This window comes from Chlorella variabilis (genome assembly GCF_000147415.1).
Source record: "Chlorella variabilis unplaced genomic scaffold CHLNCscaffold_5, whole genome shotgun sequence".
NCBI classification, from domain to species: domain Eukaryota; kingdom Viridiplantae; phylum Chlorophyta; class Trebouxiophyceae; order Chlorellales; family Chlorellaceae; genus Chlorella; species Chlorella variabilis.
In genome coordinates, this window is record NW_005435083.1 from 1,072,737 (window position 1) to 1,086,928 (window position 14,192).

A 14,192-nucleotide genomic window follows, 5' to 3' on the forward strand; every position below is an offset into this window, starting at 1 on the left:
GGCACCCCCGGCCTGCGCGCAACCGACCCCGCCCCACCCCCCCCCCCCCCCCCGCCCTCTCCCCCTCCTCCCCTCCCCACCCCGGCTCCCCGCTGCATGCAGCCTGCGGCAGGGCGTGCCCACCGAGGCGGTGTCTGTGGGCGTGGAGGTGACGGCGGAGGGGGCGGTGGTACCGGGCGGCGTGCACGTGGTGCCCAGCCTGGTGCGCCCCTCCCGCCGCCTCACGTACCGAGACGTGGACGAGATGCTGGCAGCGTGTGAGGAGGAGGATGAGCGGGACCTGTTTGAGCTGCGCAGGGTGGGTGGGCGGGTGGAGGAGGGTGTGCGGGGTGGTGGTGGCGGGGTGTGTGTGTGTGGGTGTGTGCCGCAACGATGGCCGCGTTGCGGCGGCGCGCGGCGCGTGACGCTGCGTGTGCTCGCTCCCAGGGAGGCAGCAGCCTGCCAGCTGGCTGCCGGGGCCGGTGTCGGTGCCTGACGCGCGCGGCACGCGGCGTGCGCGGCGTGGCGCAGGTGGCGGAGCTGCGCCGCGCGCACCGGCTGTGCGGCGGGGCGGTGGAGATTGACATGCCTGAGAGCAGCGTGAGGGTGGAGGGGGCGGACCGTGACGACCCGGCTGTGCTGATTGAGGAGGAGGACCAGTTTGCCTCGCCCGCACGCCAGGTGGGGCACGCCCCGTGCGGTTTGTGGGGTGGCGGCGGGGTGGGGTGGCGGCTGGGCGGCGGCGAGGGCAGGAGGCCAGGGCGGCGGCCCTCGGCTGCTGCCCTGCTGCGTGTGCGTGTGTGCGGGGCCGCCACCGAGGCTGGGACCCCCACCTCCACCTCTACACCCCCGACCCCTCCCAGCACCCTTCCTTCCCTCCCTGCCGCAGCTGGTTGCTGAGATGATGATTCTGGCGGGCGAGGCGGTGGGGCAGCTGGGGCGGGAGCTGGGCGTGCCGCTGCCGTACCGCGGCCAGGCGGAGCCCGTACTGCCAGAGCCCGAGGAGCTGGCGGCGCTGCCGCCCGGGCCCTGCCGCGCCGTGGCGCTGCGCAGCCGCATGACGCGGAGCGTCACGGTGGCACACGCGCCGCTGCGGCACGCGGGGCTGGGCCTGGAGGCGTACGTACAGTTCACCTCGCCCATCCGCAGGCAAGCCCCGCCCGCCTGGTAGCCGGGCTGGGGCTGGCGTGCGGGAGCGCGGTGCGCCGCCGATCGAGCCGCCTGCCCCATCCCCACTCCCACCCACCACCCACGACGCTGCCATGCTCACCTCGCCCGCCGCTGCCCCTTACCGCACACACCTGCAGGTACGGCGACCTGCTGGCTCACTGGCAGCTCAAGGCCGCGCTGCGTGGCAAGCAGCCGCCCTGCACCGCCGACGAGCTCATGGATTTGGTGGAGGAGGCGACGGGCACCACGCAGGCAAGCCACACCCCCCCTGGGAGCTGGGGCAGGCGGTTGGGGCCATAGCCCGGCCAGCAGGCGGGCGGCCCGCGGCGCGTACCTGCTTCCTCGGGCTGCCGCAGACGGCACTGCTGGCTTGGCCCGCGCTCGCCCCCCCGGTCCGCCCAGCCGGCGTGCCTGCCTCCTCCCCTGCCTGCCCCGCAGCGCCTGTCCAAGCTGGAGCGTGAGGTGGAGTCCTACTGGGTGGCCGAATACTTCCGCCAGGCAAACACGTGAGCGGGGCAGGCGGGGCGGGGTGGGGGTGGCGTGCTGGCAAAGCGCTGTCCCGCGCACCAGAGGCTGCAGGCGCAATGCTTGGATGGGTGCGTGCAGAGGTGCTGGGCTGCTGGCGCCCCTGGCGTTGCCTGAGTGCGTGCATTGCTGACCGCAGCGCCGCCTGCCTGCCCCGCCTGCCTGCCCTGCCGCAGGTCCGACCCGCGTGCCACCTGGGACGCCATGTTTCTGTGCTGGCTGAGGCAGGAGGTCGGGCTGGCGCGCGTGCTGCTGGGGGGGCTGGGCCTGGAGACGGTGCTGCGCATCAACAGCCCCGTGGAGGTGAGGCGGGCGGGCGGGTGGCCCTCAGATCTCCCCGGCGGCTCCCCTGCTGGGCGTGCGCTGCTGGCGGCTTGCCTGTGGGCAGCAGCAGCCCGATGCCCGCCCGCCCCGCTGCCGTCTGCCCCGCTGCAGCCCGGAGAGCGGGTGTATGTGCGGTGCGTGCACACCGATGTGCGGCAGGGCATGTACAGGCTGGAGGTGGTGCCCCACGGCCAGGTGGGTGGCTGGCTGGCTGGGGCAGCAGGCGGCATGGGCAGGGCCAGGGAGGCGGGGCGAAGCAGCGGAGGAGGGGTGTGGGAGGGGAGGGAGGAGGGGTGCGCGAGGCGCCTGCCTGCTCACCTGCCACACGGCCCGCACCTGCCACGCCCCGCTCACCGCAGGTCGACCCCGCCTCTGTGCTCAACGACTCGAGCCGGTACGCCGACCTCTATGGCTATGCCGGCGGCGACTACCTGCCAGAGTCGGACAGCGACTGACCCCGCTGGGCGCCTTCCTGTGCGGGCTGGCCTGCATGTGACTGATGCCCGCCCGTCCTTCCGCTCAGCACCAGGGCATGCAGGAGGGCCCGGCGGCTCCTGCCCCTTTCTCTGCCCATGTTCTGTCCTTTCATTAGATACCGCTCCCAGCATGCTGCCCCCCTTCTCTGCGTTCAATGTTTTCAGATCCAACATGCACCAATGCTCCAGCCATCGATTGCCTGTTGCTCGGTCGGCATTGCTTTCGGTTGCACCGCCCCTGCCGCAGTACTCTCTCGCTCAATGAAAATGAATCCATTATCCAGCCGTGGTGTAAACGCATAGCTGTGCCCACCCCCAGCGTGCCACTTCACGCCCAAACCCTCTACTGCTGCCCGTCGGGCCCCGCCCTGGTCTGCAGCGGACGGATGCACCAACACATGATGCACCAGTCAGGCAGGCTTGCGACGCCGCCGACAGCGGCATCACCAGCACAGGCTGCCTGATGGCAGGCGCGGCATGCGGGCGTGGCGTAGCCTGCTGCTGCCACCCACCTTCCACAGCCCATAGGCCGTAGAGATGGCCAGGAAGAGGCCCAGGGTGGGCGTGAAGGCGGGTAGCACCACGTCCTGGGCAAACTGGTCGAGCGCTTGGGGCATGAAGCCCTGCGGGCGGCGGCAGGCGGCGGCGGTGGGGGCCAGGTGGCTGGCAGGCGGGCGAGTGCGCCGCGGCGCCCGCCGCGCTGCGGCCAGGCCAGCGCCTCCGCCCCTCCCTGTCCCCGCGGCAGCGGCTCACCGAAGCCGCCACGTAGATGCCTTCCGCCAGGATGACGAAGAACAGGGCGGCCAGCAGGCCCACCACAGAGTTCTCGGCCTGCTGCTCCGCCGTCAGCGGCCCGCCGCCATACACCTGGTCGCGCACCGGGGAGATGACGGTGGGGCCCTCCTTGGCGCTGGCAGGGGAAGGCTTGAAGCCGGCACCGGCCTTGCCCTTCTTGCGCCGCAGCTGCAGCGGGCGGGAGGGGGCGGGCGGGGGGCGACGCGTGAGGGTGCGGCGATGGCGGGATGCAGCTGCCCAGAAAGGCGCGTTGGCAAGAGATTCATCGGAGCCACATTGACCTTGCAAAGGGCCTCACCAGCTGCAAGCAGGCCTCACCAGCTGCTCCGCTGCAATAGGTTCTTCGTCTGCCGCCGCTGCCGCCGAGCTGCCCTCCCGCTGCTCTTCCGCCCGGGCCACCAGCAGCCGCCGACGCAAGCTCTGCAAATCGGCAATGGTCAGGCGCAGCAGGTGTTGGTGTCGTGGGCCTTCACTTGGCGCCGTCCCTTGCCACACCACCCACTTGCCTGCAGCGCCTGATGGTTTGGCAGCCGCAATGTGCGTGGACCAAACGCCCCTCTCTGCGCTAGCGGCTGCCCTGTCGCTGCACTGACTGCACTGCACTGCATTTTCGCGAAACTGAGGCTGGGAAGTCGAGAGGGGGACCAGTAAGCGCCGCAGATTGTTGCAGCAGGCGCAGATGCAGGTGTGGCCTGAGATGAGGTTCCGGCCTGAGATGAGGTTTAGCGGCGCTGACATGGCTGGGCGCCAAGACCGGCCGCCGGTTCATTGCATGGTTGAGACGGAGGGTAGTCGGCAATTCACATAAATCTATGCAGGGGGCAGCAGCAGGTGGCCCGTGAGCACCGTCACCGCCTGCCCCGCCACCACGACGCGGCCCTCATCACGCTTGACATGCAGGATCAGCTCGCCGCCCCTGGGGCTGCATTGGCGGGCTCGCAGCTGCTGCTTGGATGTCTTCTTGGCCCAGTAGGCACCCAGAATGGAGTGTGCTGAGCCTGTGACTGGATCTTCAGCAATGCCTGCCCATGGGGCGAAGAATCTAGAGTACAAGTCGTGGCGCTCGCCATCACCTGGAGCCAGGAGAACAGGGCACAGCGCAGTGTGGCGCCAACCAGCAGCAGCCAACAACCACCAGGCAGCCCACGCCCCGCTGGACTCACCCTGCAGGCTCACGATCACCCCCACCAGGGCGCCACCAGTGTGGGCGTCCCCGAGCTGCTGGGTGTTGGGCTGAAGGCTGAGGAAGGCCTGGCGCGTGGCCTCCCCATCGCCCCTCAGCACTATGAGCAGGTACTTGAGTGGCGACGCATACAACACCTCTTCCACCGCCAGTTGGCCCACTGCTGCCTGCGGGCATACGAGGGAGGCACTAACATAGGTTGCATTGACGATGTTGCGTTTGCAGTCTCCTGGCGGCCACGACTGTGAGAGCTGGTCGCATTCAGCAGCCTCCCAAACCCAACCAGCTCACCTGCACCACTGGTTCCATGCCTGGTGGCACGGCGGCGGCGGTAGCCTCTATCAGCGGCAGCTCCATGCTGAGCAAGTCCGCCTGCCGCGTCACCACCAGCTCTCCGCTCAGTGTGTCAAACGCCAGCCGGCGGGCGGGGTTGGCCTCTTCAAAGAAGATGGCGGCGGCAGAGGCGAGCGTGGCATGGCCGCACAGTGGCACCTCGATGGCAGGGGTGAACCATCGCAGCTTGAAGCGGGTGCAGACACTGAAATCGTCGCTGCTGCCACCATCGCTGCACTCTACAAAGGCGGTCTCCGACAGATTCTTCTCCGCCGCTATCTGCTGCCGAAGGCTGTCTGAAAGCGGCAGTGCAGCACGTGGCAGCAGCACCACCGCCGCGGGGTTGCCCGCAAACGCTACGCCTGTGAATGCATCGATCTGCAGACAGGCATGATGTGTACGGGTGAGGTTGGCATGCAGCAGCAGCAGCGGAGGTGTGTGGCGGCGGGCGGTGACATTGTCAGGATGCTACAGCTTTGCCGGCAATTCCAGTACTCACGCCAACGGTGAATATGGGACCACCACTCGCCTGATAGCATGCCAAGGCTCGCCGAGAAGAAGCCATGTCAAGCGCCCTCCTTGTACTCTCTTTCAGAAATCTCCTTGTGCTCAACGGCGTGCCAACCGGCGCATGCCCGCCCCAGCTTGCGCCCGCCCGCGGCCCCGCCCGCCCCTCAACACACTCGTCAGGCCGCAGCCCACCCGCACGGTCGCCCGTTGAAACCCACAAGCAGCAGGCTGTGGCCTTGTGGGCCGTGGCGCTGGTGGCAGCCCTCTCGAGCTGTGGCCCTGACAACCCGTGGGGCAGAGCCCTGATGCTGCTGCCCGGAAATCCGCAGCTCTGAGTTTAATCCGTCGTGCTATAGGGGCCGCATATGGCGTGCTGCGCGGGAAATGCCACCTGGCGCGGAGGCCCGATGGACTGCACACTGGCTCGACACCCTAATGGCGCTGCAGCAGCTGCGGCTGACGCGCCTGGTGCCCTCGGCAATGAAGATCAGGGGCTGCGAGCCCCCACCCAGGCTGCTGCTGCTCCAGGCGGCCCCCAGACGGGCCCCAGCAGCATCGCGCCGCCGCTTGGCCGTTTCGGCCGCCTGGCAGCCACAAGGGTGGTCTTTCTGGTGGCCCTGGGCGGCTGCAATGCACCTCCCCTGCTCCACCGCCTGCCGCGTGGCTAACGTGAGCTCCGCCAGGGCAGCCGGGGGCAGGGCAACACTAGCGGGTGACCATGGCCGAATGCACAAGGCCTTGCCTCCCACTTTCTTGCTCCTGCCATCCCGCTGCAGAGCAAAGGAGATGAAGAGCTTTGCAAGAATGCGCTGATTGATGCATCCAAAGCTCCGAAGTCCGAAACCGCTGTGGCAAGAGCGGAGACACTGGCGGAGCTCGCCGAAGGCACATTCCTGGCGGCGGAGATGGAGCGCCTGGTGCAGCGCAAGGCCAACAAGGCGGACAGTCTCACAGACACTGAGCTGGAGCGGCTGTCGGACAGCGACACCTTTGTAGCACACGCGTGGCCTCGCCTGGCAGCTGGGGCCATTCTAGCATCTCGCGCTGCCGCAGCGCAGGCCGCAGCTACGGCGGCAGCAGCATGGGCCACCACGGCATTGGGACTGGAAGCCAAGGCAGAGGCCAGCGCTGCCCGCGTGGCCTGCCAGCCGGCGGCAGAGCATGCAAGCTTAGCTGTGGAGTGGGAAGCAGCTGCTGCAGCGTTGCGAGCAGCCTTTGCGCAGCTTGAACTGGCCAAGCTGGCAGACCCTGGGTCGACGGCGATGCAGGAGGCGGAGCAGGCGATGTGGGACAAGCGTGGCTTCAAGCAAGTGAGTCAGGGACCAGCAGCGAGCTGCACACCCCAAGACAGCCCTCTGGTGGGTACTCACTGTGCAATGCACCTCCCCTACTCCACTGCCTGCCGCGTGGCTAACGTGAGCTCCACCAGGGCAGCCGGGGGCAGGGCAGCGCTAGCGGGTGACCGTGGCGGAATGCACAGGCCTTGCCTCCCACCTTCTTGCTCCTGCCAACCCTCCCCTGCTGCGCAGAGCAAAGGAGATGAAGCGCTTTACACGTATGCGCTTGCTGCTGTATCCGACGCGGTGATGGCCACAACTGCTGTGGCAAGAGCGGAGGCAATGGCGGAGATGGCCAGCGACACAGCCTTGGATGCGGAGATGGAGCGCCTGGAGCAGTGTGAGGCCAACGAGACCGGCAGCCTCACAGAAACAGTGCTGGATCGGCTGCAGGACAGCGAGTTATTGCTTGTAGCACAGACGTGGCCACGACTGGCAGCTGGAGCCATTCCAGCATCCCGCGCTGCCGCGGCGGAGGCCTCAGCGGCGGCGGCAGCAGCATGGGCCACCACGGCATTGGGACTGGAAGCCAAGGCAGAGGCCAGCGCTGCCCGGGCGGCCTGCCAGCCGGCGGCAGACCATGCATGCTTGGAGTTGGAGGCAGTTGCTGCAGCGTGGCGAGCAGCATTTACGCAGCTTGAACTTGCCAAGCAGGCAGACGCTGGGTCGACGGCAGTGCAAGAGGCAGAGGAGGCGATATTGGAGAAGCGTGGCTTCAACAAACTGCGCCGGCAGTTTAATGAACAGGCTGGCACATCGTGAACAAGGGTATACACCCATTTCTATTTGTGATTAGTGTCTGACCTTCTCCATTGCCCTATTCCCCTCTGATCGTCACACCCCTCATGCATTTCACAGACGCACCTAGCCACTGCACTACCCGACTCAGGCGAAGGCCTGCCCATGCCTGCTCATCTGCACCCTGCATGTTCCCATCCTTGCAACAAACCACGACAAACCTGGACAAAGTGGCAGAAGGGTTGGAGCCAGACATGGAGCAAGTCGGTTGCGGGGTAACAGCAGATGGGCCTGCAGACTACTGGGGCGCAGAAGGCTGCCCTCCATGTCTGGTACCACGATTGGTTGGCGTGTAGCACCGTCATATTGCATGCAGGCTATCCATTGCCGCTATCCATCCAGGGCGCCGGCGCTGTGGTGCCACGGCGCAGCATTTGGATCAGCGGCTCACCGCCCCAACTTTGTTGTTGCACATATTCTATCTCTGCCTCCGTTTTTCTTCCTCCGACGGCGGCGTCGCTCGGAAGTGCTTCTGCCTTTGCTCGCCAAGGGACCGCCCTGCCGGCGTGCCGCTGCGCCACCACGCACAAGATATGGTGCCAGCACTTGCACAGCTAGCCGGCAGCAGCGCCGTGCTGAGGGCCTCCGCCCATGTTGGCCGTTCACAGCTGCTTGCCGCCGCCCCGCGGCGCGGCTACCGGAGGTCCGGCACGCTACATATAGTCAATCAGGCCCGCAAGGGTCTGACGGAGCTGCTCAGCCTGAGCACCAAGTGAGCCGGCATGTGTGTGTGCGCATTGGCGTGCTGGACTGCAGTCCAAGCCCCTGAGGTAGATTGGAGTCCGTAATGTGCGTACCGCCCGCTGACTGGCTGTGCTGCAGGGAGGGGTCGTCGGACCGCGCGCCGCTGCGGCCGGGCAAGGTGTCGCCCAAGCTGGAGGTGCCTGCGCACATCAAGCGGCCGCCGTATGCAGACAGTGGCATGATGCCAGACTGGGACCCCAACCCCCAGATCCACGATGCGGCGGGCATTGAGAAGATGCGGGCAGCGGGGCGGCTGGCGGCGCAGGTGCGGTGTTGTTGCGGCTGCGCCTTGCCCCATCACTGCCGCCAGCCTTGCTGCCCGATCACAAACTGCGTGCCCGACGCCCTGCCCGCCGACCCTGCTGTCTGGGCAGGTTCTTGAGATGGCGGGCGGCATGGTGGCCCCGGGCGTGACCACCGACGAGATTGACAGGGCGGTGCACAGGATGGTGGTGGAGGCGGGCGCCTACCCCTCCCCACTCAACTACGGCCGCTTCCCCAAGAGCGTGTGCACCAGCGTGAACGAGTGCATCTGCCACGGCATCCCCGACTCGCGCAAGCTGCGGGACGGGGACATCATCAACATCGACGTCACCGTGTACCTGGATGTGAGGCGGGCGCGGTGGCGGCGGCGGCGGCGCCGCCAGTGCTGTGCTCATTGCCTCGCTGCGCGTGATGGGCCGCTCTCTATTGCGCTTCCTCCCGCTGCCTTGCTCCCTGCCAGGGCTACCACGGCGACACCTCACGCATGTTCTACGTCGGCAGCGTGTCGCCCGCAGCCAAGAAGCTGTGCGAGACGACCAAGCAGGCGCTGAACGCAGGTGGGCCCCGGGGGCTTTGCGGCCAGCCACGCTGGGCCCTGGGGCGGTTTGTTCCAGGGCCGCTGCCGAGCCTGCACAAAGCTGCAGCAGCGCCCTTGGTGTCGTGGTGTCGCCGCGCTTTGCAACCGCCCACCCCGCCGTCCGCCGCGTGCAGCCATCAAGGTGTGCGGCCCTGGCGTGCCCGTCAAGGAGATTGGCGCCGCCATCCAGGCTGTGGCTGACAAGCACAAGTACGGGCTGGTCAAGGTGTTTGTGGGGCACGGCGTGGGCACAGTCTTCCACTCGTGGCCACACGTGGCGCACCACAGGTGGGACGGCAGGGGGACCGCTGAGGAGGCGCGGCCTGCTGCCAGCCTGCTGCCTTCAGTGCTGTCTTCTGCAGCCGCGCCGGCTGTTCCTGCCCGCCGGCTCCGCAAGCCTGCACCCTCTCCCCCCTCTTGAAGCCCCCCACACACGGCGACGCCACTCCACTGCCTTGTTGCAGGAACAATGAGCCTGGGGTGCTGCAGAAGGGCATGACCTTCACCATAGAGCCCATGTTCACCATCGGGCGCCCCCAGGAGCGCTACTGGGCAGACCAGTGGACGGCGGTGACGGCAGACGGCAGCCTGTCAGCGCAGTGGGAGCACACGCTGCTGGTAACGGACAGCGGCGTGGACATCCTCACCGCCTACGAGTAGCGCCCCGCTGGCCTCCGCGCCGTCTGGCTGATGTTTGTTGTACACTTGCTTTCTGATACGTGCCCGCACTGCTTCGGTTCCTCTCTCTTCCTTCCCAGCACCACCTCCTATTTCTGTGCAATTCCAACCTCTGCACCCGCTGCCAGATGTGTATCGCTGCGCACAGCCATAGTACCTGATGCGGTTACAACAGAACCACATGCGTGTGTGGTGGCATGGCCGAGAGAGACGGGCATAGCGAGGATCCGAAAAGAGCAGGGACGGGAGAACACGAGCAGGGGATCAAACGAAATGAAAGTGGAGGCAAACAATTGCAGAGTAGAAGTTATGGCATAAAGACATTGGCGAAGCGTACATGTGGCCTGGGCTGCTATGGTGGATGGGATGCTGCGGCTGCTGCTGCCGCCGCCATCGCAGGCAGCAGGTGCTGCTGGTGTCGTGCCTGCTGCTGCTGCTGCTGCTGGCGCGCCTCCTGGATGTGCGACCGCCAGGCCAGCGCGATGCCTACCGCCCCCGCCAGGAGCACCCCAAGGAACAGCGCATCCCCAGGGGTGAAGCCGGCGTGGGTCTGCCAGAAGCGGCGCAGCACTGTGGCGTGGCGCTGCATGCGAGCATCCTCTGTGGCCCACTTGAGCTTGCGCGCCCGCACCTGCATGCGGCGCAGGCGGCTGTCGGGTTGGTGGCATGTATGTGTGCAGAGGGGTATCTGTGACGTCTGCGCACTTCCCAGCACAATCCACCCAACCTCCTAACACCTCAGCACACCTTGTTGTGCTGCGCCTGCTCCTTCTCCCACTCCCAGGCCGCCGCCTTGGCCATGCGCTCCGCGCTCATGCGCTCCTTGGCAGACTGCCGGTCCTCATAGTCGCGGAACCTGCGGCCAGTGGGAGGGCAGCCATGGGAAGGTTGGTTGGAGGGCGAGCCAGGCAGGCTGTGCCGATGGCATGCAGCAGGGGGAGACTTGCCGCCACTCACTCCTCAGACATGCGCTTCCACCACTCGTCAAAGCGCCTGTCGAAATCCTTGCCGTCCATGGAGGGCTGGCCCCAGGGCGTGGCAAAGCCGGCGCCCGAGGCGGCCGCCTCTCCGGCGTCGGCGGCGCCAAAGCCCGCCGCCCGCATGGCATCATACTGCCGCCGCTTGGCCTCATCCCGCAGCACTGCGTAGGCCTCCTGCAGCTCGTGGAAGCGGGCATGCGCCGCCTTGCTGGCCTTCGGATTACTGCGTAGCAAAGGGGATTTCGGCGGGAGAGACAGTCACCGCTACATAACCCGAGCGCTGGCGGCGGCCCAGTGAGCGGCTCACGTGTCAGGGTGCAGCCTGAATGCTGCGTCTCGGTATGCTCTCTTTATCTCTTCGGCCGAGGCCTCTGGACCAACCCCCAGCACCCCATAGAAGTCCATTTTGTGAAGCACAAACTTCTGCTCTCACAGCGCCTGCCCAGCGCCTGATAGGGGTTGCCATACGTCTGGACAGACCCGATGAATGCTTCGGAGGGCAAAACCACCCGAGTTTCGAGCCGTGAGGGGCATGCTGTGCCACCTGTGCGGTGCCCCTGAACAAACAACGGCAGCAGAATGATCGCCGTAGTCCAATTGTGCACCAGTGGACCTGAGAACAGAACGGCAGAGTGACGGCCGACGCCCGGCTGCCCTAGCACCTTTGCAGTGCGCTCAAACGGGACCCCACAGCACCTGGCGTCCTCGGCAGTGAGCAGCGACATGTCCAATAGCACGCAGCAGCAGGCCTCCACCGCCGGGGAGCCGGCGCCAGCATCGGCGGCGGCAGGGGCGGCGCACAACGGCGGCGCCAGAAGCTCCGGCTGCCCGCCGCATGTGCTGGCCGCCATTTACGGCAAGATGGAGAACAAGAAGGAGGCGCTGGACAAGTCGCTGCAGCGCTGGTGGTCGGGTGAGGCTGCGGCACAGCATGGAAGAAGGGAGGCGCTGACCAAACCAACGCTGGGCCATGCCGAACGAAGAGAGCACCACCTCCTCCCGCCGCCATGATGTGTGCAGAGTATGCAGACCGCAAGAACGACGAGGAGGACGAGCATGTGGCCGACTCGCTGCTGGTGGGTGGGCGCCCGCCGGGCGCATGCCGGGCGCATGCTGCTGCAAGAGCTTTGCCATGTTCCTCCCCACCTGGCACCGACAATTGACCACACTCCTTTCTTGCCCCGCAGTACGACCGCAACCACCTGCCGCGCACCGCCCCTGCCCCAGACTGCGTGCAGCGAGCCATGCAGCGTCCACCCGCAGCGGGCGGCGCAGCAGGGCAGGCTGCGCAGGCGGCTGCGCAGCCGCCCGCGGGAGCAGCGCCCCCGACATGACACGCCACGATATGCCTCACTGCACAGCACTCTTTCATGCCTTACACACAGCTCAACGTTTCCCAACGTGCCAACATCCAACGCATTTCATGGTGCAGCCCAGTCAGCAGCCAGTCAGGAGTAGTACGAGAGGCGCCTGCTGCGCACGCCCGCCTTGTTGGCGGAGGTACCGTACTGCTTGTTCCACTCGTTCAGCTCCTGGATGGTACCGGACTCGGGGTCCACGCTGGGCGACACCTCCCTCAGCGCATCCTCAAAGTCCTGCAGGGCAGCGCGGCAGGGGTGCAGGGGTGTGGCGGCGGCGGGGATGGCGGCGAGGTGTGTTGCTGCATGCGTGGTGTTGGCCCACCAGGGTAATGCAGCTGGACCGCCCATGGGGCCAGCACTTCACAGCTGTGCAAGCAGCCAGCCGGCCGCCGCCTGCCTGCATGCTGGTGGGTCGGAGCTCGGTCTTGGGGTTGGCGGGCAGGCGCGCGATGCTCTCCGCCTCGCGCAGCAGCGAGCCCAGGCGCGGCACCATGCGCAGGCTGGCAGCGGCGGCAGACCCGCCGGCGCTGCTGCTGCTGCCGGGCGCGAGTGCCACCTCGGGCTGCTGCTCCATGCCTGCGGAGCTCGCCAGGCTGGCGCTGCGTGAGTGGGCAGCAGATGCTGCCGAGCCTGCCTCGCCCCCATTGGCGGTGGCGCCGCCATGCCGCGTCAGCTGCATGCTGTCCTGCGTGCCGCTCTCCCCCGCCGCCACACCCTCCTCCTCCGCCTCCTGGCAGGCAGCCCCAGCAGCACTCCCCGCGCCCGCCTCTGCGGCCACAGCCTCAGCCTTGTCGCTGCCGCCGCCACCTCGCTCCAGGAAGGTGCGCACGGGGCGCATGGCGGCCTGGATGCACAGCTGGCGCAGGTCGCTGCCGCTGTAGCCCTCGGTGCGCTCCGCCAGCCTGACGACGTCCACGTCAGCAGCCAGCCGCTCCCCCTCCAGCACCACGCCCAGGATGGCAGCCCGTGCCGCCCGGTCCGGCAAGCCGATGAACACCCTGGCACGCGGCGGGGTGGGAGGTGCGGGCAGGGGGTGCGGGAGAAGGTGAGGGCAGAGCCATGCCGCGCCAGCAGAGCCGCACCCAGGGAGCCCGAAGATCTGGAGCGTGCACACACACACACGGGCACACACAGCACAGCACAGCACAGCACAGAACAGCACAGCACAGCACAGCACCGCCACCTGTGCGTGAAGCGCCTCAGCACCGCCTCGTCCAGGTCAAAGGGGCGGTTGGTGGCCCCCAGCACCACCACCCGCCCCCGCCCCGCCCGTATGCCGTCCCACTGCTGCATCAGCTCGTTCTTCATCTCCCGAAGCGCCTCGTGCTCCTTGAGTGAGCTGCGGCGCCCCAGCAGGGCGTCCACCTCATCGATGAAGATGACGGCGGGGGAGAGCTTGGCGGCCAGGGTGAAGGCGGCGCTGCGCGCGGCACGGCACGACGCGGCGCGGCGCGCGCCGCGTCAGCACACGCTTCCGAGAAGCGGCCGCCCGGCCCCGCCCTGCCTGCCTCTGCTCCTCCGTTTGCCTGCCCACGGCAATCAAAGCGCCGGGCCTCACCGGATGAACTTCACGCTGTCGCCAAACCACTTGGAGGCGACGGCGGAGGGGTTGAGCGCCAGGAACGCGGCGCCGCACTCGGCCGCCGCCGCGCGAGCCACCAGCGTCTTGCCGGTGCCTGGGGGCCCAAACAGCAGGACGCCCTTGGACGGCCGCGCAAGAGCGCCGCCTGCGTGCGCGGCGGGCCACAGGCGCGGGCAGGTGATAGGCAGGCAGTCGTGCGGTGCTGATGTGCGTGAGCAAGTGCCACCTGAGGCACCCCTGACCTCCGCAGTGCCCCTTCCTGCCCCGGCCGGCCAGCAGCGCCCAGCGCCGGCAGGGGGAGCCAGCCGTGTGCGCACCCGTGAACAGGTGCGGGTGCTGCAGCGGCAGCTGCACCGCCTCGCGCAGCGCCGCCTTGGCCTCCCCCAGTGCCCCCACCTCGCTGAACCCGCGCCCGCAGTCCTCGGGAGACAGCACCTGCGGGAGGTGTGTGTGGAGGGGGAGACGGGGAGGTGGGGGGGAGGAAAGCTGGGGTGGGCGCCCCCACAAACCAACCCATCGCTGCGCGGATGCCCACAAGCGCGCCCGTGGCCTCTTCCTCGACCTGATGCGGGAGCA

The 14,192-nt window shown here is 67.7% G+C and overlaps 7 protein-coding genes across 7 annotated transcripts in view; 3 read left to right on the forward strand and 4 right to left on the reverse strand.

Moving 5' to 3' along the window:
- Positions 1-2,453, forward strand: part of CHLNCDRAFT_143004 (hypothetical protein) — a gene marked incomplete at both ends in the record, with an annotated part of 4,193 nt that extends 1,740 nt beyond the window's left edge. The window contains 8 exons of the mRNA XM_005849521.1: positions 103-298; positions 511-660; positions 869-1,098; positions 1,287-1,374; positions 1,588-1,655; positions 1,851-1,977; positions 2,110-2,193; positions 2,358-2,453. Of these exons, the coding sequence (XP_005849583.1) occupies positions 103-298; positions 511-660; positions 869-1,098; positions 1,287-1,374; positions 1,588-1,655; positions 1,851-1,977; positions 2,110-2,193; positions 2,358-2,453 (1,039 nt within the window). The remainder of the gene's footprint in view (positions 1-102; positions 299-510; positions 661-868; positions 1,099-1,286; positions 1,375-1,587; positions 1,656-1,850; positions 1,978-2,109; positions 2,194-2,357) is intronic.
- Positions 2,454-2,817: 364 nt separating this feature from the next.
- On the reverse strand, positions 2,818-4,007 carry CHLNCDRAFT_143005 (hypothetical protein; the record flags this gene model as incomplete). The annotated part of the gene is made up of 5 exons (XM_005849781.1): positions 2,818-2,847; positions 2,987-3,097; positions 3,228-3,437; positions 3,588-3,689; positions 3,915-4,007. 5 exons carry the CDS (start codon positions 4,005-4,007, stop codon positions 2,818-2,820), a joined length of 546 nt encoding a protein of 181 aa, XP_005849843.1.
- A 72-nt stretch (positions 4,008-4,079) lies between these two features.
- On the reverse strand, positions 4,080-5,609 carry CHLNCDRAFT_34723 (hypothetical protein; the record flags this gene model as incomplete). The annotated part of the gene is made up of 4 exons (XM_005849782.1): positions 5,315-5,609; positions 4,744-5,163; positions 4,433-4,619; positions 4,080-4,342 (listed from the first exon to the last, which is right to left on the reverse strand). The coding sequence occupies exons 1-4, from the start codon at positions 5,348-5,350 to the stop codon at positions 4,080-4,082; spliced, it is 906 nt and encodes a 301-aa protein (XP_005849844.1). The 5' UTR covers positions 5,351-5,609.
- Positions 5,610-8,217: 2,608 nt separating this feature from the next.
- CHLNCDRAFT_21056 (hypothetical protein) lies at positions 8,218-9,675 on the forward strand (the record flags this gene model as incomplete). Its single annotated transcript, XM_005849522.1, has 5 exons — positions 8,218-8,439; positions 8,549-8,782; positions 8,899-8,995; positions 9,150-9,303; positions 9,480-9,675. The coding sequence occupies 5 exons, from the start codon at positions 8,218-8,220 to the stop codon at positions 9,673-9,675; spliced, it is 903 nt and encodes a 300-aa protein (XP_005849584.1).
- Positions 9,676-10,799: 1,124 nt separating this feature from the next.
- On the reverse strand, positions 10,800-11,081 carry CHLNCDRAFT_17952 (hypothetical protein; the record flags this gene model as incomplete). The annotated part of the gene is made up of 2 exons (XM_005849783.1): positions 10,800-10,896; positions 10,981-11,081. Coding segments are annotated over 2 exons (198 nt in total), but the record flags the coding sequence as incomplete, so codon positions are not given.
- Positions 11,082-11,396: 315 nt separating this feature from the next.
- Positions 11,397-12,007, forward strand: CHLNCDRAFT_143009 (hypothetical protein; the record flags this gene model as incomplete). Its single annotated transcript, XM_005849523.1, has 3 exons — positions 11,397-11,586; positions 11,694-11,749; positions 11,861-12,007. 3 exons carry the CDS (start codon positions 11,397-11,399, stop codon positions 12,005-12,007), a joined length of 393 nt encoding a protein of 130 aa, XP_005849585.1.
- A 114-nt stretch (positions 12,008-12,121) lies between these two features.
- CHLNCDRAFT_21117 (hypothetical protein) lies at positions 12,122-14,060 on the reverse strand (the record flags this gene model as incomplete). The annotated part of the gene is made up of 5 exons (XM_005849784.1): positions 12,122-12,333; positions 12,842-13,032; positions 13,218-13,454; positions 13,593-13,761; positions 13,934-14,060. Coding segments are annotated over 5 exons (936 nt in total), but the record flags the coding sequence as incomplete, so codon positions are not given.
- Positions 14,061-14,192: the final 132 nt, after the last annotated feature.